Source organism: Antechinus flavipes, chromosome 2 (genome assembly GCF_016432865.1).
Source record: "Antechinus flavipes isolate AdamAnt ecotype Samford, QLD, Australia chromosome 2, AdamAnt_v2, whole genome shotgun sequence".
NCBI lineage: Eukaryota > Metazoa > Chordata > Mammalia > Dasyuromorphia > Dasyuridae > Antechinus > Antechinus flavipes.
Genome location: NC_067399.1, coordinates 388,775,085 through 388,798,411, shown reverse-complemented (window position 1 = coordinate 388,798,411; position 23,327 = coordinate 388,775,085). Strand labels below are relative to the sequence as shown.

General features: G+C 41.0%; 1 protein-coding gene across 2 annotated transcripts in view; it reads right to left on the bottom strand.

Moving 5' to 3' along the window:
- The window catches only part of PSD2 (pleckstrin and Sec7 domain containing 2), a 70,909-nt gene extending 48,620 nt beyond the window's left edge, over positions 1–22,289 (bottom strand). Inside the window, exons 1-2 of one of the 2 annotated variants that reach the window (XM_051978535.1) lie at positions 21,672–22,289; positions 1,742–2,287 (exon numbers count right to left, since the gene is read on the bottom strand). In XM_051978535.1, coding sequence (XP_051834495.1) covers positions 1,742–2,229 — 488 coding nt within the window. In that variant the 5' untranslated portion in view covers positions 2,230–2,287; positions 21,672–22,289. Of the gene's footprint in view, positions 1–1,741; positions 2,288–18,466; positions 18,575–21,671 lie in introns of those variants that run through there. The other variant, XM_051978534.1, reaches the window with a different exon arrangement.
- Between the last annotated feature and the right edge of the window lie 1,038 nt (positions 22,290–23,327).

Below are 23,327 nucleotides of genomic sequence, written 5' to 3'. Positions count from 1 at the left end.
ATAGAAATACAGAATTTGAAAAATGGAAAGAATTTCAGCAATCATGTAGTCCAATATCTAGTCAAAATGAATGCCCACTATGAAATTTCCAACAAGTAGTCTTTAAGGCTCTGCTTGAAGACCTGTATGGAGCAATAATCCAGCTCCTATCTAGGAAGCCCATTCTACTTTGGGGGCAGATCTCATTGTTAGGATGGTTTTCTCAACATCAAACCTAAATCTGCATCTTTGTAACTTCAATCTATAGTTTCTGACTTTGCTTTCTGGGATCAAAGAAAGGAAATCTGCCTCGTGCTCCATGTGATGTCACTCAGAAACTGAAAAGGAGCTATCACATCTTCTTTGAGTCTTTTCTTCTGTAGGCTAAATATGGTTATCTAGTCCAACCCCCTCATTTTACAGAGCCAGTTTACAGATGAAGAACCTGAGACCCTGAGAGATTAATGACAACCCAAAGTCTTATAACTAGTGAGAAGCAGAGGTCTTACAAGTCCAGCAATATTTCTGTTGTATTACATTTTTCCCTGAATTCATTTAATGAGGAAAGTACGACTGAAAGATACTCCTGCTACGATACTACCAATCAATTGATTAATTAACACTTATTAAGTACCCACTATGTGCTAAGCACTGGAGATTAAAAAAGAGGTAAAAGACAGACACTAGAAGATCAGGACACATTTACTTAGAATGTATATCTATATCTTGTACATTCTCTTTTAGTATTTTTTTTTGCATCATAATATATATCAGTTACTGTTACAAATGTCTTGTTCCCTCATTCTAAATCATAAGTTTCTTCGAGACAGGAACCATAGTCTACTCATCATTATATTCCCTAGAGTGCTTATCACAGGCTCCTGAACACAGACTATGCTTGGGAAATGGAAATTGAATTAATTAATTGATTAAATGGATTGAATTGCTACCTTACCAAATTCTTAAGAGTGTGATAGAATTTCATCTGTTCTTTTCCTCTGAATTTGTGAACTGAAGTATTTTCCAGTGATTTAGGCCAGTGCTGTTCCAATTCCCACAAGAAAATAATGTAAATTGGGTAGTCCTGCAGGAACATGTTCCCTTCCCTCCCAGGCAGAATCAGTTTCCTACTGAACAAAATCAGTCCTGGCAACAACATAAAGCCCTAAACAAAATCCACTGGGAAATATAGCAGCAGCAGCCTCATCATCATTATCATCCCTTATATTTGTATAATGTTGTGTTTGCCCTCTTAAAAGCATTTATTTTGTATTCATCATTTGTGTATATTGTAGCATCATTCAGTAGCATGTTGGTTCTTTAAAAACAGGGACTGTATTTGCTTTTGTTTTTGTATCTTGCACATAGAAAGTGTCTAATAAATGTTTATTGAATTGAGTTGGATATATGCCATCTATTCCCTTCTAGTCTGTGACTTCTTGGAAGAAATGATGACTCTCTGATCTTTTCATCTCCTTTGCCTAGCATGGCACACTCTACAGAGCAGACACTTAATAAATGATTGTTGAATTTAACATGTAAATGCTCATCTCTCTTTTTATTTATTCCTTCCCTAGAGGAAAAAGATTGTTTATCTGTTTTACAGATACTGAACTTCTGAAGAAACTGAAATTCAAAAAAAGTGATGAGACTATTCCTAAATTACATAGAAAGGTAGTGATAAGATGAAACTAGAGCCCCTATTTTCTTGCTACACGTATAGGCCACACTTGTAGTAGTATGAAAAAAGAGACCCTCTTACCTGACTTCAGGATAAGGACTCCCTGGAGCACTGTTCAGTGGCTGCTGATATGCCAGGACAGACTTCTTATAAGGGGCTTTCTCTTTCTCAAGTTCTCTTTCCCTCCAATAGTCATTGTGTCCACTCATGTTGGGAGCTTCAGCACTATCCAAGTCCATCACTTGACCTGATCGAAACCCCAAGGACACATTGTTCATTAATGATAAATCACAGAGGTCACCATCCCTGCCCTCATCACTGTCCCCACAGGCTAGGTTTTTTGTCCTTTTCTTGTGCTCTGGAAGCTCACTTAGGCAAGTGTCCCCACTGCTGTCCCCACTCTCTCTGCTTGAGCTCTTGTCTTCTTTGGATCCATCTGAAGAGGTGGGCTGTTCTTTTGTGGACTCTTCTCTCAATGGCTTCTCTCTGCTGAACTGGGGTCCCAGAATCGGGCTGTGGAAGGCACTGCCTTCCACTGATGGTAATGGAGGGATATTTTCATCATCCATGGTGGTTGCCAGCTCCACCAGCAATTCTGCCCCAGCAAAGCCTGGGGCTTAATGTTTCCTGAGTGGAGAAAGAAATACAGGGTTCATGTAAGAGAAGCTTGAAGAGCCCTGAGTTCCCTTCCCTCCACTAAAATTCTGACTCTGTATTACTAGTTCATACATCACAATTATCAGAGTCTTTATTCTATTTAATATAATATTGTACAAACAGAATAACATAGATGAGGGCTCTGCCCTGAGGAAGCACACAGTCTAAAACTCAGTTTATCTTTGGAATCCAGACAATGCCTCAAGAGTAGGGGTGGTTTGAAGTGGACGTGCCTGAAAATAGGAAGATGACAAAAAAGAGAACCCCTTAAGGACCTTTTTATATGGACATATAGAATTCTATTCTGACTTCAAAGTCTTTGCCTATATTATCCTCTTTCTTCTTCCCAACAATGTCAACTCAAATCCTAAATGTCCTTCAAGACCCATCTTTCCCATAATTACTTTCTGATGACTTCACTCCTCATTGACTCTCTCCTTCTGAATCTCTCATAGTTGTGCCATCCCTTCAGGGACTGCATCATTATCGTCAGTGTTCTCAGTAGAAAACTAGTCTTGGAGTCAGAAAGAGCTGAGTTCAAATCCCATCTCAGATAGTGTCTATATGGCCCTAACCAAATCACTTAACCTTTCTATGTAATTTTTTTCATCATAAAATGAACAAATTGGGCCAAATGGCTTCCAAAATTGCTTCCATTTCTAAATCTGTTCTCTTATGCTCTAATTGTTTTATATATAAGTTTTATTTCTGTGAAATACTGAAGGCAGGAAGTTAATCATCTTCTTTACTATGGTGGAAAGACAGTTGGTGCTTGGTAATAACATATCAACTTAAATGGAATGCTGGAAACTGACCAGATGAGATTGAATCAAACAAACAGTAGCACTCTAGTCCAATATTCATTCAACTTAGCCTTGTTCTTGGTCATTCAACTGACCAGTTTAAGTAGCCAGAGTTCCAAGTAATATAGTCAGTCTAAAGAAGTTTGGATCAGATCCTCCTTGGCTAAATATTTTTTAGTCCCCAATCAGCTATGTTCATTCAATCAACAATAATTAAGAACTTACTGTGTTCTTGGCAACAAAAAGATATAAAGAAGTTTAAGATAAATCACTGTCATCAAAGAGCTTAGTGTCTCTTTAGGGAGACAAAATTCACATGGGAAGCTAACAGTAACGCCAAGTGCGTATTCTACACATTTTTTAATGTGTAGAACAGACACTAAGCACTGCATGAGGGAGACAGAATTCTAGGTACTTGAATTCACAAAGTCAAAATTCACAGAATTCACAAAACTATGTGAAATTGAGTCAAGGGAGGTCTGTCCTAAAATTTATATTCCAGGAAACATCAGGAATATTTAGGTAGCCTGTAAGTAGTCTTTCCATAAGATAGCATAGAAAGTGAGAATCAGTTAGTCATATAATAAACATTTTAAAGTACCTTTTAAAGTACCTAGTTACTATGTGAGAGGTCCTGAGTACAAAATACAAAGAAGGGCAAAAGAGAATCCCGGCTCTCAAAGAGAGTATAATAGGGGAGCAATTGAAAATAACTTTAGATAAAATATATTCAGAATAAAATGGAAACAATCAATAAAGGAAAAGCACTAGAGATAAGGGGATCAGGAAAAGCTTCCTGTGGAAGAGGAAATTTTCACCAGGACTTGAAAGGAGGTAGAGAAAAGGAGGAAGAGCATGACAAGCATGGAGGAAAGCCAGTTGAAAATGCCCATGGTCAGAAGAGGGAATGTCTTGTTGAGGAACAAGGAAGTTGTGTCACTGGAGGGGGAATAAAATGTAAGGAGACTAAAAAGGTCTCATGGCAACTATAGGAAGTACTATTATTATCTATATTTTATAGTGAGTAAGGAATAGACCAGAATGAAGAAAGTCTTGTAGCAGGCAGACCACCCAGCAGACATTTGCAATCGTTCAGGTTGAAGTGCTGAAGATAACCAAAAGGAACCAAAATCACATCTAGTAGGTTGGGAAGGGTTTACAATTGCATTTAAAGTGTAAGTTTATATGTGTTTGAAGTTCTGTCAATTCACAATTATTCAAACTAAACCAAGGATTGTTAAGCTGGGTTTTTTTAATATTATAAATATTTTCTAAACCAACATTTTTTATCCTATGCATATTTGGGAAGGAAATAGGCTTCACTGGAGTACCAATAAAGAAGTCTATGATACCAAAAAAAAAAGATTCAGAATGCCTGAACTAAATGATGAAAGCTCCATCTTGAGTTACTAGAATACAAGAAATTTGTAATACAATGTAAAGACCACTAGATTTGTGAACATCACTTTCTTCATTCATAATAAGAAGGTTTATGAGCTCTATAGAACATTCATTAAACACCTTCCATATGCGGGATATTGTACTGGGTCCTGAGATATGAAAACAAAACAAAACAAAAAACAGCCTCTGTACTTGAGAATAATACGTAATTTTAAGAAAAAGAAAGCATTTATTAAGTACATACTACATGGTAAGCACTGTGCTAAGTGCTTTATACATATTATTTTATTTCCTCTCCCTCATAACTCTGTGAGTTAGGTGCTATTATTTTCCACATTTTACAGCTGAAAGAAGTGGTGCATCTGAAATACCACTACACACCTGTCAGATTGGCTAAGATGACAGGAAAAAATAATGATGAATGTTGGAGGGGATGTGGGAAAACTGGGACACTAATGCATTGTTGGTGGAGTTGTGAACGAATCCAACCATTCTGGAGAGCAATCTGGAATTATGCCCAAAAAGTTATCAAATTGTGCATACCCTTTGATCCAGCAGTGTTTCTATTGGGCTTATATCCCAAAGAAATACTAAAGAAGGGAAAGGGACCTGTATGTGCCAAAAATGTTTGTAGCAGCCCTGTTTGTAGTGGCTAGAAACTGGAAAATGAATGGATGCCCATCAATTGGAGAATGGCTGGGTAAATTGTGGTATATGAATGTTATGAAATATTATTGTTTTGTAAGAAATGACCAGCAGGATGAATACAGAGAGGACTGGCGAGACTTACATGAACTGATGCTAAGTGAAATGAGCAGAACCAGGAGATCATTATATACTTCGACAATGATATTGTATGAGGACATATTTTGATTGAAGTGGATTTCTTTGACAAAGAGACCTAACTGAGTTTCAATTGATAAATGACGGACAGCAGCAGCTACACCCAAAGAAAGAACACTGGGAAACGAATGTGAACTATCGGCATTTTTGTTTTTCTTCCCGGGTTATTTATACCTTCTGAATCCAATTCTCCCTATGCAACAAGAGAACTGTTCGGTTCTGCAAACATATATTGTATCTAGGATATACTGCAACATATCTAACATATATAGGACTGCTTGCCATCTAGGGGAGGGGGTGGAGGGAGGGAGGGGAAAAATCGGAACAGAAACGAGTGCAAGGGATAATGTTGTAAAAAAAATTACCCTGGCATGGATTCTGTCAATATAAAGTAATTATTAAATAAAAATTAAAAAAAAGAAAGAAGTGGTGCAAAGAAAAACTGACAGCTAGTATCTGAGGCCAAATTTGAAGTCAGGGCTTCTTGACTCCAGAAAGTCATCTAGGTGACTTCTTGCACCACCTAATTACCATTAACAACTTGAGGAATCAGAAAAGGTTCTCCCTAGCAAGTAGTATCTGATTTTGACCCTGAAGTAACTTAAGGATGCTAATAAATGGGTGAGGAACAAATACATTCTAAGCATGAGGGTGACAGCCTGTGCAGAGGCCTCAAAGTGGGAAACACACTGTTGAGTTCAAGAGACAGTAAATAGGAAAGTTTGACTGAAACAGAGAGTGTGTGAAGATCAGTAATAAGCCTAGGAAAGTACTTGGCTGACACTGAATTTTGAAGGGCTTTAGATGCTAAAATGAGAATTTTTGTATTTAATTATAGAGAGAATAGGGAGCAACTGAGAGTCCTTGAGCAAGAAATCAAGAACAAAATCAATGTGTTAGAGCAGTTATTTTGGCAGCAATGTCCAAGGAGAGACACAAAGTACAGAGCTGATAAAGACCTGGAACAAGATAGTGACTGTGAATAGAGAGAAGGGGGTGTTAAAGATGTGGATACAAAAGTGACAAGACTGAGCAATTGATTAGATGTGATCAAGGATGAAAAAGAATGAAGGATGAAATATCTTAAAGATCCTTTCTATCTTTAAATCCTAGGATCTATCAAAGCTAACCAATTCCTTCATCCCATTCCCACTCAACTCCATACTGTGCATGCACAACATTACTTCTTAGATTGCTGCCAAATACCAGACTAAGTAAAGTTGAACTCTTTCTCATCTTAACATTTCTATCACTCATTTTCCCCAAGAGTCAAAGAAATAATTATTTGGTAACCTCAAATCTTCTTCCCTCCCTACTTCCAATGGGCTGCTGTCTGTATTCTAAAGTAAGATTTTATGGAGATAGCAGTTATGTCAATTGAGCCCTTATTTTATGGTAGGAAATGAATAATCACAAAAAAGAGTGGTGGTTACAGTATAAACTGCAATGAGGATAATGGATCTGCATAAAGCACACGCAGAATTGGCTTCCCTGGCCCCAGTGGGGAAGCCCAGCTGTGCAGAGAGCTGTCCGAGGTCCTGAATAGACTCTGCAGAGAGAGACTCTATCTTTACTCTAGGGAGTTGGGCTGGCCTTAGCATCCATATGAGAGGCTCTAACAGTGATATCAAGCTCAAAAAGAAACAGGAGCCACTAAACCATACATAAGGATCTTTGAAGGCTGCGTATGGACTTAGAAAACCACATAGTGACATTACATATATTCTATTGTATTTTTATGTATTTTGTTAAATATTTTCTACAGTGCTCGCTTCTGCAGCACATATACTAAATATTTCCTACATTTTGATCTTGATTATTGCAGAACATTACAGGCAGCAAAATAGCTTCATGTTTGATAGCTCTGCTCTATCTAGCACAACCTTAACCCCTACAATTCCACCCCAAAGGTCTTTTAAATGGAAATAATAATAAAAGTGAAAAATGTCAGCCACTCCTGTTCCCCCCCTAAAAAAACTTCTTCCCCCAAGATCCCACACAGGGATCCTCTTGACATGTACCAACCCTTTGGAGGGAACTTTTTTGATCTAATAATCACAAAATGTCATAATGGGAAAAGATCTTAGAGATCATCTAGTCCAACACACATTTTAAAGAGGGAATTAAGGGCCAGGAAGGAAGTGATTTGCTCAAAGTCATGCCGTTTCTGAATGAGCCCAGTGGTTTGCCCATATATGAGTCTGATTACTCTGGAATGTGGGTACAATTGGGGCAGTTATTTAAATTTAACTCATGAATTTTAAGTGCAATTTGATCTACAACAATTGGATTTACAGATAATGTGCTCCAGACTGCAGTCTGGCACCTGCCAGAGGCACCTGAACAGAGGCTCAGAATACTCTCTACCTAAGGACACAAAAATACTCATTGATTTTTAGACAATTGAGAATAACTTATATCAGTGAGTCCTATGTGTTTTTCTGGGAAGTGGGACATTTGACTTTTCTCCACTTCCTTCTCTGCCCCAACTCCAACAGATGAAGTAGGGACACTTAAGAGAGGGGCTTTTGCTTTTGGTAGTAACAGCACTTAGCTCAGTGCTATGCTGGGCCAGGGCAGTGGGAGGAGTCAGTTATTTTGGGACCAGATTTAAGTGTGAGTATCCCTGAGGTAAAAACTTGCAAACCTTTCCCAGCTGACATATTGCATTTAAAAATAATCTACCTGGGGAAACTTTTCAGGGGCACTGTCTGAACTCAGCTGGAAAATATTTCTTCCCACCCTTCACACTGTCTTACTTTGCTCTCCTTCCCCACCAGAGAAAAAGGATGACACTGGGGGAAACATGTCCCATTTCCTAGATGATGAATTAGCAAAAGACAGGGTATAAAGAAGATGATTTGGATAGTCATGATCAGAGATAAGTTCAGAAGCATGTTTAAAGGAGGGAAATGTAGCAAGAGAAAGCTGATTCTTTGTCTCACTTTAGCAGAAACAGTTCTTCTGAGGATATTGTATTCAGGAAGCAGCTTAGTTTTAAATGGATTTTCCAAGATTTACCTGTTTCCTTCAAGAGAGCAAGGGAGCCAGTGCTAGAAAACAAATGTTATGATTTCTACCTTTTTTTCTTCAAATTTTATAATATGGGAATTAAGTTAGGTAGAGACTTGGACTTAGTGTCAGAGTATAGACTGGAGGAGAGGAAGTAGTCCTGCTTTATGGTAGCTCCCACAATCCTATTAAACATTTTCTCAGTATCCTTAATAGGAATAGTTTCAATACCGAAACATGCTTCTCTAAGCCACCGACTGTGCCCCTTACTTATGAACTAGAAACAAAGGACCTTTGGGATCACAGGAGCAGTTGGAAGCTGTGTTCCTCTGAGTACAACCTCCCTCATTTTACAGATAAAGGAACAATCCCAAGAGGTTAATTCATTTGTCCAGGGTCACAAAACTAGTAAGTCTCTGAACCAGGATTTGAATCCAGGTCTTCCTCACTCCAAGTTCAGTTTCTTACCCACTATAACCATATTATGAGCCTGGATACCCCCTAGCCAATATGGCCTTAGAATTTGAACCATGATGCCATAAAATTAGCTAATATTCCCAAGTATCCAATTCATCAGGCTGTATTTCAGCAAGTGGAACCTTTGATTTAGGTTAGGGAGATTGTATTCCCAGCCTCACATTTCCATAAACTTGCTATATGACTTCAGGAAAATCTCTGACAACTGGTAACTTGCTCTTCAAAATAGAAATTTTAATATGTGGATGTCCTGATTCCACAAGAATGCAGTAAGCATTAACAAGGTGGGAAATACAGCTCCCAGAGCTGAAGAAATCAAAATATTTCATAGCCTATTCACTGAACTCTGCATATGCCATTCCACATCCCATCTCTTTACCTCTGTATAAGTGATATCCTCCCTACCTCCTAGCACTCAGAATGTTCTCTTTCCTTCTCATCTCTGACTCTGGGAATTCTGGCCTCTCTTTGAGACTTAGCCAAAGAAGCACCTCTTAAACAAAGCCTCTCTGATGCCTCCCATTTGTTAGAGCCTTTCCCTCAAAAAATGACACTATATACATACATATATTATGTATATGTGTGAATATGTGCATATACATATGCATACATGCATATATATGTAATGACTACTTACCTGTATATAACTTTTTCCCTGCCCTCTCCACAACACCCTACCCTGAGATTGTAAGTTTCCTGAGGGTAGAGATTGTTTCATTTTTGTTAATCCAGATAAATAATGACTGGCACATAGCTGGCATGCCATAAATTTCTATGGATTTAAATTGAATATCAGAGTTGGAAGGAACTTTAAAAAGTATCAGGCCCAACTCTCTGACTTTTCAGAAGGAGAAACTGAGGAACAAAGAGAAAAGGAGACTTGTCCACTGTCACATAACTAGCAAGAGGCAAACAGAGAGTAGCATTTCAGGTCTCTTCGTTCCCTATCTGAGGTGCTCCATTTTTTCTACTTAACTTAAAGAGTAGAAGTTACTCTTTTGAACCCTAGAAGTTGCAAAGTTTGAGCCATGTCTGCAGCTGTTCTCTAGTACTGCTTTGCCCCCTCTCCCAAGATCCCAGAAAGTACTGCAGCTGCCCAAGGCTAGCTTCCAACCCCAACTCCCCTAGTCACTTCCTCTCTGCCCACAGAGGGGGAGGCCAAGGCAGCTGGCACCAGGAAGCTGAGCGTCTGCCAAAGCAGAGGCAGCAGAGGCCATGTCCCCAGTCTCCAGGCCAGAATAGAGAGGCAACTGAATGGGAGGGTGTAGAAGAGAGAATAGATGGACCAAAGGGCAGATGGCTCAGGATAAGAATTTAGAGTCTACCCTGGTAGCCTTTCGGACACAGAAGACAAAAAGTAGTTCAACTCTGTAGGGTTGGGGAGAGAAGAAACAAGGGACTGAAGGGACACCTCTTTACCAAGAGCCAACAAAACCAAGGAATGGCTCCCTAGAGCCCTCCCCACTTCACTCCTTCCTGCCCATCAGGAAATAGCACAAAGGGAAACCCAGAGACAGATGGTGAGCTGAAAACTATTCAGAACAATGTGAACCTAGGCAACTCTTTTACAATAATAAGGCTTTATTTGAAAAAAAATTCAAAGAATAATTCTAGGGATGTCCTAAGAATCTAATGAAATAACTGTATTTTTTTTAAGCTACAGAAAATGCAATAAGGGTGGGGATGGAGGAAGGCATCCCCAGAGAGTGGCTTCTCAGTGCTCTAGGGTGTTTTTGGCCCTGGCACCAGTAACCTCTGGCCAAAGTCCAAGAGGGAGGTTCAGTTTGGGAATTAATGTATAATACTCCCTCTCCTTAGCTCCTCACTCTTTCTTCCTTCCCTTCTTCCCGTCTAGGACAAGCCAAGAGCCTCAGGGAGCAGTCACAGCTGGCCTGCCCCTGAGCCATTTTTCTGCCCAGTGCTGGTAAATGAAGGATGGGAGAGGAAAGCCACAACAGGCTCCAGAGCTGGGAGCTGTGCCATTTCCACTTACCCTTATCTTCCAGCCTTTGCTAGCAACTAAAAATTCCTCCTATCTCTCCCACCCTTAATATCAATTCCTTCTCCCCAACCCCTGCAAAAAAATAGCCTCTTCTTCCCCTGTATTTCTCTTTGTATTTCTCCATGGTGCCTTGCAAATCTTCTTCATGTTTGGTGACTGATCAATCACATTCTAAAGCAAGGCTATCTGCAAAGGAAGCTTGAGGCTATCTCTCAACTTTTAGGGCTTCATCACTTAGTCCCACCCCATAAAAGAGCAAGAATTTCCTTCCCTCTCTTAAAGCCATAAGCTCCAGGAGACATTCTGATCCAGTGAAAATAACACTAGTCCAGAGTCAGATGACCTGGGTATAAATCCTGACTCGGAAGCTTTCTACTCAAAGCTTACCATAATGTCTGGCACATAGGAAGTGCTTAATAAATGCTTATTGATTAATTGATTGATAACATGGCTTTGGGCACATCAATTCACCTTCTTAGGTCTCAGTGCCTTCATCTGAGGAGGCAGTACCAGATGGCCTCTGAGCTCTCTTCCAGCAAGGCAAATAGAATCTAGTTAGAAGAGAAAGGGGAAATGGATGAAGAGGAAGAAAAGGAAGGGGAAAAGAGAGAGGAGGAAAGGAAGGAGGGGAAAGGGGAAGAGGACAAATAGAAATATGATGATTTCCTCATTAACTTATTACACTGGAAAGGTAGCAGCAAGGCAGGAAGGCAAGCAGGAGAACAGGTGTAGTGGAGATGATTGTCGGAAACTGGTATCAGGCAGAAAGATTTCCTTCATATTTCTGGGAAATGAGGAGGCTACACAGGGAAAGAACACTCATCTCACAAGGGGAAAAAGAACCAGACTTGGGACCCTGACATTGTAGTTTCCAGGCTTCCCCTCAAAACAGATTCACCATTTCATCTGTGTTTGGATGTAGATGCTTAAAGTGGGCAATGCTTTCTTGGATAAGAGGTTTTAACAGTATAATTTTTGGACTGTAATCGTGGAACAAGATCCTGTTAGTCAGTGCAAATTATGGGTTATTAATGGAATGTGCTTTAATTGAAATAACATTGATGCTTGATGAACTCAGTGTTTCCTTTACCTCTATTGGCTAGAGCTTTGGACCAAGCTGACTTCCATTTTTTTCCCCTAGCTCCTGGTCACTTCTCTTTGTTGGCCAAGGACCAAGGGGATAATAGGATCCCAAGGAAATATTCCCTTGCTTCTTTTCCCTCTTGGTTTTTTTTCCCCAAAGGCCACATTCTGGGGCCTTATGAATATTTTCATCTAATCAGCATAACCTTTTTTCTCAGGCAATTTGCTGACTAAAACTCTCAAGGGACTCCCTCAAAGGTTATCTTTTCTTGCCATCTCCCACATCTCTCCTGTCATTGACAAAGAGACAACTTTTTTCTCTAGATAATTCAGGCCACTCTCAGTTGCTTAGCTTTTGCATAAATTTGCTGACTTCAAGATTTCTTAATTCCAGATGCAGTTGTCTTTCAGTTAGCCAAGTTAATCCAAGCTACCAGATAATCCCCAAATCATTTTTATTAAGCTATCCAATGTGCCATATGCCTATTTTAGCAGCTGATTTACATACACAGTAAACCGCCTTATCTTTCAGAGTTAAGATTTGAGTCCCACTATTCTAGTTACTATAAAAGTCCAATATATAACACATGTGGATTATAAATTTTCAAAGAATTAGAACAGAATAAGATAAGACACAGTTAACATAAAACTCCCCTAAATTCTACTCTGATGTCTTACGATACCATGGAAACGACCCTATATTCTCAAAGACTATCCATCAATCAAAAAGCATTTGTTAAGTGCCTACCATTAGCCAGGTCAAGTGTTAGGTGTTGAGGATAAAATAAAAATTCAAATGCCTCTGTCCTCCAGGAACTTATATTCTACTGAGTAAGACAAGCATATCCAAAGTAACTTAAGGTAATTTTTGAGAAACACTAGAATATGATAGATTCAAACAAAATAGAAGGCATTTGACTTAAAGTTTTGAGATTCTTATGGCTGAAGGTATGCCACTACCACTGATTGTTGTGCAAAGCCTCATGGAGAGATACAAAGAGAAATGCAAGAGAAAAGGGAGACTACTTTTGGGGGAGGGCAGGGGTGAGGGTTGGAAGAGGCAGGAAGGGCTTTTGATGCTGAGCAAAGACACAATAAGGGTAAGGAGAAAGAAGAGCATTGGTAGGCACAGGGAAAAGATGGAAAGATGGGAGGTAAAATTTTTGTTGTTCATTTATTCAGTTATATCCAGCTCTTTGTGATCCCATGGACAATATCACACCACGCTCTTCTTTCCTCTACCATCTCCCAATGTCTGTCCAATCTCATGTCTTATCATGTTTCCATGACACAATCTATCTCACTTTCTTCCATCCCTTTCTCCTTTTGCCTTAAACCTTTCTTGACATCAGGATCTTTTCCAATGACTTCCATCTTCTCATTTTGAGGCTAAAGTATTTAAGATGAATATGCCATCTGAGATGAAACACACATAAAAAGCAAAAAGCCAGTTTATCTGGAAAATAGAATATTTGAAGAGGAAAAGTGGACTAAATCTGGAAAGTTTAGAGTTAGGGCCTGGAGGATGTAAATAAATGCTAAATAAATGTGTAATATCAGATTGAAACTTATGAAAAATTTCACCGAACTGAAAAGGTTTTGAGCATGGACTGATGCTAGACTGGCTATGTCTATTGTTCAAGGACAAATTCAAAGAAGCTCTTTGGGGGTTGGCCACAGGGCGATGTAGTTTTCAGCTTCAAAGATTCTTGAAGACAATCTACTTAGAGTTTGATGACTAATTTCCATTAGTGTAGGAAGTATCCTTGGAAACACATATATACAATCACAGATCCTTAAAGTGTAATGGAAATTTGACATAGCTTATTCTTTCTTTGGTGATTCCCAAGACATTTACAGGATCTCATAATGCTTTTGGGTCATCACTTGTGAACACCCACTGTGAAGAAGGTCATAATTCATCCAACTGAACCTTGAGGGTAGAGGTCACATTTTTTTGTCTTCATACCCCAATTAAATACAATTTCTTGAATATGTTTAATGTTTGCAGATTTAAAATAAATTCAATTGGCTTGTAAACATTAGAAAATAAAGGACACAATTATCAGGAGTCATCATTGACTCACAAAGAATAGTCAGCAAGTATTTTTTAAGTATTTCCTACATGCAAGGCACAGTACTGTGTGATGGATATTCAAAGAAATACAAAGACACCTCCCCGACCTCAAGGAGCTTATGTTTTAATGGAGGGAGCAACACCCAAGTAACTATGCACATGCAAAATATATACTGAATATATACTGAATGAATACGAGGTGATTTCAGAGTGCAAGCATGGGGCAGAGAGAGGGAGAAAGAAATTTAGAGAAAAGAACTCTGCCAGGAATTAGAATTAGAGCTCAATCTTCAAGGAGACCAGGGAAGGTGGGAGGTGGTGAGGAGGGAGAGAATTCCAGGGCAAAGGCACACCATGGCCAAAATAAACACTTTACCAGCAAGAAGATTTTGGATTGCATAGTATTTGAAGGACAGTTAAGACTAGAAAGGCAAGAAGAGAACAAGTAATGGAGGGCTTTAAATGCCAAACAGAGATTTTTATATGTGTCATTCCAAACTAACCTCATTTCCTTTTTGATTCAATAGATCAGAGACATACAACAGATACAGAATATCTCTATGGCAAGAAGGCATGGGATAAAGTTCCTCAGGCTAGCCTGATAGCACAGTTAACTAACTTCTTAAACAATCATCTCTGAAAGTGTTGATAAATAGAGGGATGTCAACCTTGAGGTAGTCCTTCATTATTAGTCATAAGGAACTGTCCTGAGACCTGGCCTAGTAAGAATTTTTATCAATAAATCCAATGCAAAATACAGAGTCCAATATGTAGTTGGCACTTAATAAATTTTGACTAATTGAATGTACATTTTGATGGAATGTTTATCAGATTCATAGATTACACAAAGCTGGGTCAGATAAGCAATACATTGGATAACAGAATCAAATTTCAAATTGATGGGCTGAAGCTAAAACAGTAAAAATGTTTAAAGGGTGAAAGTGAAATTTGCTCTTTAGGTTAAAAGAAAATGGAAGATGCTATGGGAAAGCTATAGGTTAAATAATATGTGTGTATGTGTGTATCTCTCTCTCTCTCTCTCTCTCTCTCTCGAGAGAGAGAGAGAGAGAGAGAGAGAGAGAGAGAGATGCTTGGTACCACCTTACTTTTTCCTGGAGTTAAAAAAAAAGAGCCCATAGTGTGATATGTCTGCTAAAATATTAAACAAAATCCTAATATGACTTTAGGATTTTGTGGTTCAGTTATTTTCAATCATAACAAACTCATTTTGGATTTTATTGGCAAAGACACTGGATGGTTTGCCATTTTCTTCTCCAGGTTGCTTTACAGATGAGGAAACTGAGGCAAACAGGGCTAAGTGACTTGCTCTAAGTCTAATACTAATAGTCTAAGACTATTAAGGGTCTGAAACAGGATTGGAATTCAAGTCTTCTTGACTTCAGGCTTAGTGCTTATCTACCATAATATCTAGCTAATTAATTTTTTAAAACACAAACAAAAATGATAATATATAATATATATAAAACAAGGGAGATCCCACTATTCCCTGCAATGGTCTGATCACATCTGGAATATGTACCTATCAATGCCAATCAATGTGCCATATAGACAAACCAGAGAATGCTGAGAAGATGACTAGGATGCAGAAATGCATAGAAAACATGTCATATAAGGTGGAGATAATTAGCTTAAAGAAAAGAAGATTTGGGAAAGGACTATGAACCATCATTAAATAACTGAAGGGATGTCTGGTGGAAGGGGAATTAGACTTTTTCTATGTTAATCAAAAGAGTGAAAACCAAACCCAATGTATAGAAATTACAGGGAGACAATCTCCAGCTCCATATAAAGAACTCCAAGCTGTCCAGAAGGAAAACAGACCGTCTTGTGTTCTCTATGTGACTGAAAGTATTCAAAGAGAAACCACATGAACTTGTCAGAAATGTTGCCTAGGGCATGGGAAGAGGATAAGGTAACCTCTATGGTCACTTCCACCTCCCAAACTCTATAATTCTAGCAGAGTTGCAGCTGACATCATGCTGGATAAGAGATCTCAATGTAGTACAGTCTATAAATCACTGATTGGGCACTGCCTCAGTTAAACTGAGACTGGTTAAAGACCTTAGCTTAAAAAAGCAAAGATTCTCACCTCATCTGAGGCCATTTCTAGTCACCCTGCTCTATATATTACAAATGGGCCCAAATGACTCCAGAAGAGAAAATGCAGCTGATGACTTTGCACAGCCCTTCCTTACTTAAATCCCAATTCATTTGCAAGGCATGGCATCATCTTTCTGATGGTATGGTCCTCTTTGAGAAGAAAGGACAAAAAACAATAATAAAATGTTAAAAAGCAATTTGCATTTATCAATAGGACTATTACAGAATAACTAGATGGCACAGTGGATAGAGCATTGCCTTTGGAGTCAGGAAAACCTGAATTCAAATGTAGCCTCAGACCTTACTAGCTGTATGATCCTGAACAAGTCGCTTATAAAATTGCCTCCCCCAAACAAGACAAAAACAAAAAAGGGTACTATCACAATAGGTTATCTTCAGCTCTTTCCAGCCCAATATTGTCCCTAATGGGAATTCAAAAAAATGGTTCATAAAAGGATGTAACCTCTTCTCTAACACCATGTCCACCCACAGGAATTGGGGACCAAAGCCCATGAAGAATTAATGAATCCATTGATATTAGATCCATAATGAATCTGATCCAAATCTGAATCTGTGGATCTATTTTAATTTAAAGCCAACATCACCACTTGGGGTACTGGATTCCAAAAACTGACATCCTGCTGGTGAAAGATTTCCTTTGATTTTTCCTAAAGTTTCTGTCCCCAAGCTTTGAGGTTTGGGGAACCAAGTTGTAGTGCCATTCTTAGCTCATCTCCACCTACATCATGAATTTAAAAGCCCTTGTTACCTCCCCTCTAGGTATGCATCTTGGAACATTGAACATCAGAGTAGGCAAAGGATCTTAGAGTTCATCTGGCCCAATCCCCTTATATTATATGAAGATATGGAGGAAATTGAAGTACAGAAATGAGAAGTCATTTTTTCAAAGTTATAGTCTTCAGTCTTTTCAGCTTCTGCTCAAATGGATATTCCGGGTCATTCTGCTTGCCCAGGAAGATCCTTTTTTTGAATAGCTCAGTGAAGCCTAAGGAACAAGGTCAGCCTTTGCCCAGCCAGAGTCAGGAACTGCCTTTTAAACTACAAAGAAACAACTCCCCAACTGGTGCCTGAAATTCAACCATTAGAAACTTATTTCTTTGGACTTCATTTCCTCAATATCCCCCATTATTATCCTTCTACCTTTTACCCCCATTCTAATGTCATCTTTGTATTAAATTCAACAAGCATTTATTGGATACCTACTATGTGGCAGACCCTGTGTAATACAAAGACACAGAGATAGGAAGACAAAAACAGAAAATTGTTCCTGACCTCGAGGAGATTACAGTCCATTCAGGGATGGGACATGTATACAGATAAATAAACACAATATTGTGAAAAGGCAATTTCAAGGGCAGAGAACACAGAAACAGGGGGGGATACCTGCTGAGCTTTGAAAGGAGCTAAGTATTTTAAGGGAACTATATAAAAGGTAGAAGTGAAGAAGAGCATTCCAGACTTAGGGAAAACAAAGGCAAGAAACAAATGTAATGTCATATGCAGATAACAGTGAGGAGTTGATTTTTAGAATACAGAGTGCAAGAGGAGTAGATATGCACAATTTCGAAAGATATGCTTGACCCAAATTGTGAGGGGCCTGAAATAGGAATTTGTATTCTTTTCTCCAAAAGTAATAGGGAGCTACTGGAGTTTCTTGAACAAGGAAGTAACATAGCCAAACCTCTGCTTTAGGAATATTGATTGCAAAGCAAAATGGAGCATAGATCAGAGAGAGAAGCAACTGAATGCAAATCAGACCAATTAGGAGGTTATTATGCTATTCCAGGAGAGTGGTGACGGAGCCTGAACAAGGATGGTGGCTACACAAATAGAAAAAAGGTAATGATGCAAGAGATGTTGTAAGGTGGAATCTTTGAATATGAAAATCTTTCTCCCTGGAAAGTCTAGCATATTAGGAGCTGCATGAAGGCACGATGATAAAATGTTAATGTTAAAAAAATGTTAAAAGTTTTGCTAAGGGCCAACCTGTGAAGGAAGGCAAGAGAGAGAGGAAAGCCAAACCGATGTGAGAGGCACTAATAAGGCTGGAAGCATCTCTATTAGCATTTCCTCTATGCTGGGGAAAAGGCTGTTCTGAGGAGCAAGCACTTGACCTAAAGAATCAGATTTTCCTGAGGGTCCAGCACAAGGGAAGGGATCTCCCAGGGGCAGCTACATCCTCTGAAGATCTCCAGAAAACAACAAATAAAAACTCCTTGGGACGTGGGGAGGGAATAACAGAATGAGTGTCTGCATTGCACGAGAAGCTGGGCTAAATATGGACTCCCAAAACATAAGACACCACTCACAACAGTTTCCTGGAAAAGGCCATCTGGAGAAGTGTCTCGAGCGTCGTCTGTCACTTGGAGGAAGAGTGTCTCAGAAAACCCCATTCTGGCAAGGAACTCCAAGGGAGATATTCTGGGAAGGGGAGACAGAGGAAGACTGGAAACCCAAATACAGGGTCTATTCTGATGAAGTCAAAAACTTGGCAAATTAGAAATATTTGTTGATTGACTAATTGATTGACTGAATTGCCTGGCAATCCTGGGCCCATCGCTTGGCTTCCCCATCCTCAGTTGCCCCAGCATTCTCCAGACAGAATTGTGGGCAATCCTCTTCTTTCATATTCCCAGAGAATGAGAGTCCCTAGATTCCCCCTTCCCTCATTAACCGTTCCTCAATAGTTCCTCCGTCTGTCTAACCCCATTTCCCAATGCTCCATCAAACCCATCTCTTTAGGTTTACACATAAGTCATTTAATATTCTCAATTTCCTCATTTGTAAAATGATAGGGTTGGACTATAAATAATCAGCTCCTAATCATGTATTTCTAAAGATTTTTTCCTGTTAGGAGAAATAGAGAAAGACACACACACACACACACACACACACACACACACACACACCGAGAGAGAGAGAGAGAGAGAGAGAGAGAGAGAGAGAGAGAGAGAGAGAGAAGGAGGGAAGGAGGGAGAGAGGAAGGTACACACTGAGACACAGAGACAGAAAGAAAAGTAGATATTGAGAGGAGAGAGAAAAACAAATGGATTCTTCTCCAAAAACTGACCAGAGCCACTAGGCCATACTACCTGTGAGACATCCCAAGGGCAACAAGAAGAAGATCTGGAGATCATGAATAGGAGAAAGCCAAGCAGGATTAGGACATCAAACAGCTATTGGAATGGCCTCATCTACTAACCTAGAACCACCAGACTCATGCCAGAGGCTAAGTCCCCTCTCTCATAAGGCATTCATTTCCTCTATTAAATGAGTCAATTTAGAATTCCCTCTTTTCTTATGTCCTCAAGAACTCTAGGAGAAGATGACCTGTATCCAGTTCCCTTGGCATTAACAGTGGTCTGGCTCTCCCTTCGTGTCCTCATGATGGGCAATAAATCCATCCTCTTGTTATAATTTAGTTGGTAGTTATATCTCACCACCACAACATTCTGATGCTTCTGGGTCCACCCCAGGATCAAAGCCTGAATTCAATTCAAGACCCCAAAAGACCTTTTGGACCAGAAGGAATCTTAGTTGGGGAAGAGATTGCAAGATCAAGGTAGACATGGGGAAAGGGTGATGGTCAAATTTAGAGATGGGAACGTTGAGGCCCCCAGTATCCCCAAGTGGCAGAACTCTTACATTCTTCAAAAAATATGGAATACTTGGCTCCCAGAATTCCAAATTACTCAGGACATCCCATCCAAAAATGTAACCACCACAAGGGCAGAAACTGTCAGATTTTTTTCATTTGTTAGAGGAAGAGGCGGCAAGGGCAGTTGGGGCAGTTGGAGCAGTGAGGAGGAGAATAGTGAAGAAGGAAGGAAAAAGGCAGAGATCAAATTTCTTGTTGCTGTGGCCACAGTATTTCCCTCAACCCTGTCCTGGACTACACTAGACAAGTCTCTATCTACCTAGAGGTAGATGCATCCTCTACCCATTAACACTTTTTTAGCTCCCAAGATCTCAGTCTCACTGCTCAACTTAACTACCACTACTTCCCTCACTGACCTTGTCTTCTTCCCCAGCCAAAAATATAATTTAAGAACCTAGGAATACCCAGTTAATTTCAGACCTACTCACCTTCACTTCCCAGAAAACTAACCAAATTGGCCCAGGCCTTTTTTTAGACCCAATCCTGCAAAGATCATCTCATGGAAACTTGTCCACACTGATGGGCTTTTTTGCCAGGTCAATTCCCTATAATAGGGTCACAGCCAAAACAAAGGGAGCTTAACAGAGGTTGCATTAAGGAGACATAGGATCCTTAAAAAGACAATGTACTTCCCAAAATACACACTAATATTCTTTTCCATTCCTCATATTGACTGACAGTCCCTTCATTCCCAGGTCTAGAGAGGGAGGTTGGAATGGGGAAAGAGCAAAGATCAGATGTTCTCTAGCCAGATCCAGGAGACAGAGAACAAGGGGACTCAGTCAGAGGATCAGCTACTAGGACATAGCTACATATGCAACCCTTAGTCCCCAAGCCAGTCTGCCTCTGTGGATCTTTCTTCATTATATGTCTCCAATCTTTCCCCTGCACCTGCCACACCCCCACTAGTGCTATTCCTTGATCAGGCAGAGCCTAAGAAGAGACTGGCCAGGCCAGGGCCATCAAAGTTAAAGGAAAGAAAACAAAAATAAATTATAAAAAGCCTCTTCCAAGGTGAAAATCATCCTGGCCAGAGAGATACCCACCCACTACTCACCCCATAACCCCCAGCAGCCTTTCCTACCAAAGAGTCCCTGCCTCTACAGGCTAAACTGTCCTGGCCTCTCTATCCTCCTCCTCCTGAACCAGTTTTTACAAAACCAAGAAAGCATATTGAACAGAAGCTGAGACCAATGTTGAAGCAACAATTCAGTTAAGCTCAAGATAATGAGAAATCCCTTAGACCAAGCTTTGTAGGATTTTATTGTTTTATGGAGAGATGAACAAATATGTCACCTCACCCAGACAAAAAGACCGGGGGGGTGGGGTAGGTGGGGATGGGGGGCGGGTACAGAGCATCACTCCCTAGCAAAGCCCATCTCCAGTCCAGATGCATTCCTATCACTCCAGCTTCCCCGTACCATCTCCATGACAACCACGTCATTGGGATGCTATAGCCACTGCCGGATTGATCTCTAAATGTAGCTTTGTTATCACAGTCCGGGGTAAAATGTCCTGATCTCAATAGGACCAACACCAAGAGGACACTCAGTCCCCTAAGTCCACCTCAGGCTGGATGGTCTCGCTCATGGTCCAGAGATCTCCAGAGAGTCGTGGGTACCAAGCAGGATCTTTGCTTTGCTCAGACCTGGTTCTGCGCGCCCCCTCCCCAGGCCAAGGGGGGCGGGGACCTCAGCTTTTGGGGCGTACGGCTACTTTAGCCGACCCAGGCAGGAAGAAACACACTAGGCTACCATCAACTCGGCCCCTTCATCCACCAAACCACAAGCGTGACTGGAGCCACCCACCAAGTCCCCTGGGCAGGGGGAGAGCCCAGCGCTTTCTCTCACACTCACCAGGGTCCCAGACTCTCCTTCCAACGCTGCCCGAGCTCAGATGGCCTCCTCATCGAGGAGCCATGCGGAAGAAGCAGCAGCCCCGCCCGTGCCCGGGGGGCTCAGCCCCTCCGCTCCGGCACCCAGCCCCTCCACTTCCCCCCTCTTCTTTCTTCTCCTCGGCTGCTCAGCTCTCCTCAGCACTTCCCTCAGGTGTCAGGAGATTGCTCTAGATCGAGGATACAGAAGGAGAGAGAGGAGAAAGGGGTGAAGGGGGTGGGGGTCGGGATAGAGAGTGGGGGGAGGGGACCAAGGAGTCGAGGAGGGGAGGGGAGAAGAGAGGAGGAGAAGGAAGGGAGGAGGGAGGAAGACTGCAGTCGGTGGAAGGGTGGGAAGGCAGCGGTCGATCGGTGGGTCCGTTTGTCGGTCTGCAGCCTGAGTCTTGCACAGTAGTAGGCAGGGAGCTAGGGTGCCAAGCTCCTCTGCCAGGAGGCTCCAAGAAGTGTGTGCAAAGTGCTAAGAGCATCGGCACCTTCTTTGGGTGCCCAGGTCAGAGCGAGGGGCCGCCCAGCCAATCCCAGCCCCAGAGCAAGGCTGGGAGAAAGGAGGAGGGAGAGCTGCCTAGCCCTTTTTAAGAAAATGAATGAGGGAGGAGGGAAAGGGGAGGCGGGAAGCAGAGAAAATTCCCCACGTGGGGGAAGGCGGATTCGGGGCTCCCGGCGCCAGTTCCCCTCTGCCTCCAGAACCAGCCATGCTGCGGGAGCTGTGAGAGGGACGGTCGTGGGTACCTAGGGTCTGGGGCAGTCCTACAAGCTATCTCCTTCCTTTCTCTCCCTTTCCGAGAAGCAGCCTGGAAAGGAGGGCGTGAAGGGAGAGAGAGAGAGCACAGGAGACAGGTCCAGAGATTCCCTATAGCAAGGAGAGAGAAAGCTTGAGAGGCCCATAGAACCAGAGAAGAGGAAAACAGAGATAGACTGAGATCCATAGTGAAAGAGAGATAGACATAAGCATAGACAAAGACAGAATGGGGGAGACTGAGGAAGGCTATTACAGGGAAGAGTCAAAAGAGAAGAGAAACCATCAGAATTGTTAGGGTGAAAAGAAATGATGAGCAAAGAGGCATATGGAAGAGTATAGCTGGGGTCATCTCTACCAAAAAATAATTTTACAAGACATTTTAGAAGAATAAGAAGAGAGCAATTATCTCTGGACTACATAATCTGTTTAAGAAGTCCCCAACAGTTTCTTAGGATCAGGCCCACCCAAATCCAAGTTCAAGACACTCTCAAAATGGGCTGTCTCCCATCCATTATGACTATGGGGGTCCTCACAGAGATCCCCACACTCCAAGACTGAAGCCTGCTCCAACTTGCAACCCAGAGTTCCTGTTCTTTCTGTAATTCCTGTCTCCAGGACTTTTTAGCCCATCTTAGTCATCTCACAAAGAGGAAGGGAGTGGGGCAGGTTTAAAGACCTGGTAAGTAATTCAGAAAAGTCATGAACTGACTATGACTTTGAACTATCCCATAGATGCCTGATAAACTCCTCAAGAATCCTTGGTGGAAGGAGGAAGTGACAAGTGGAGCCTAGTCCTCCCAGTCACTAAAGAATGAGAACTGGGTATATATCTAGACCTGAAAGGCACAAGTTATTACCTAGAGCCAACCCAAGAATAGT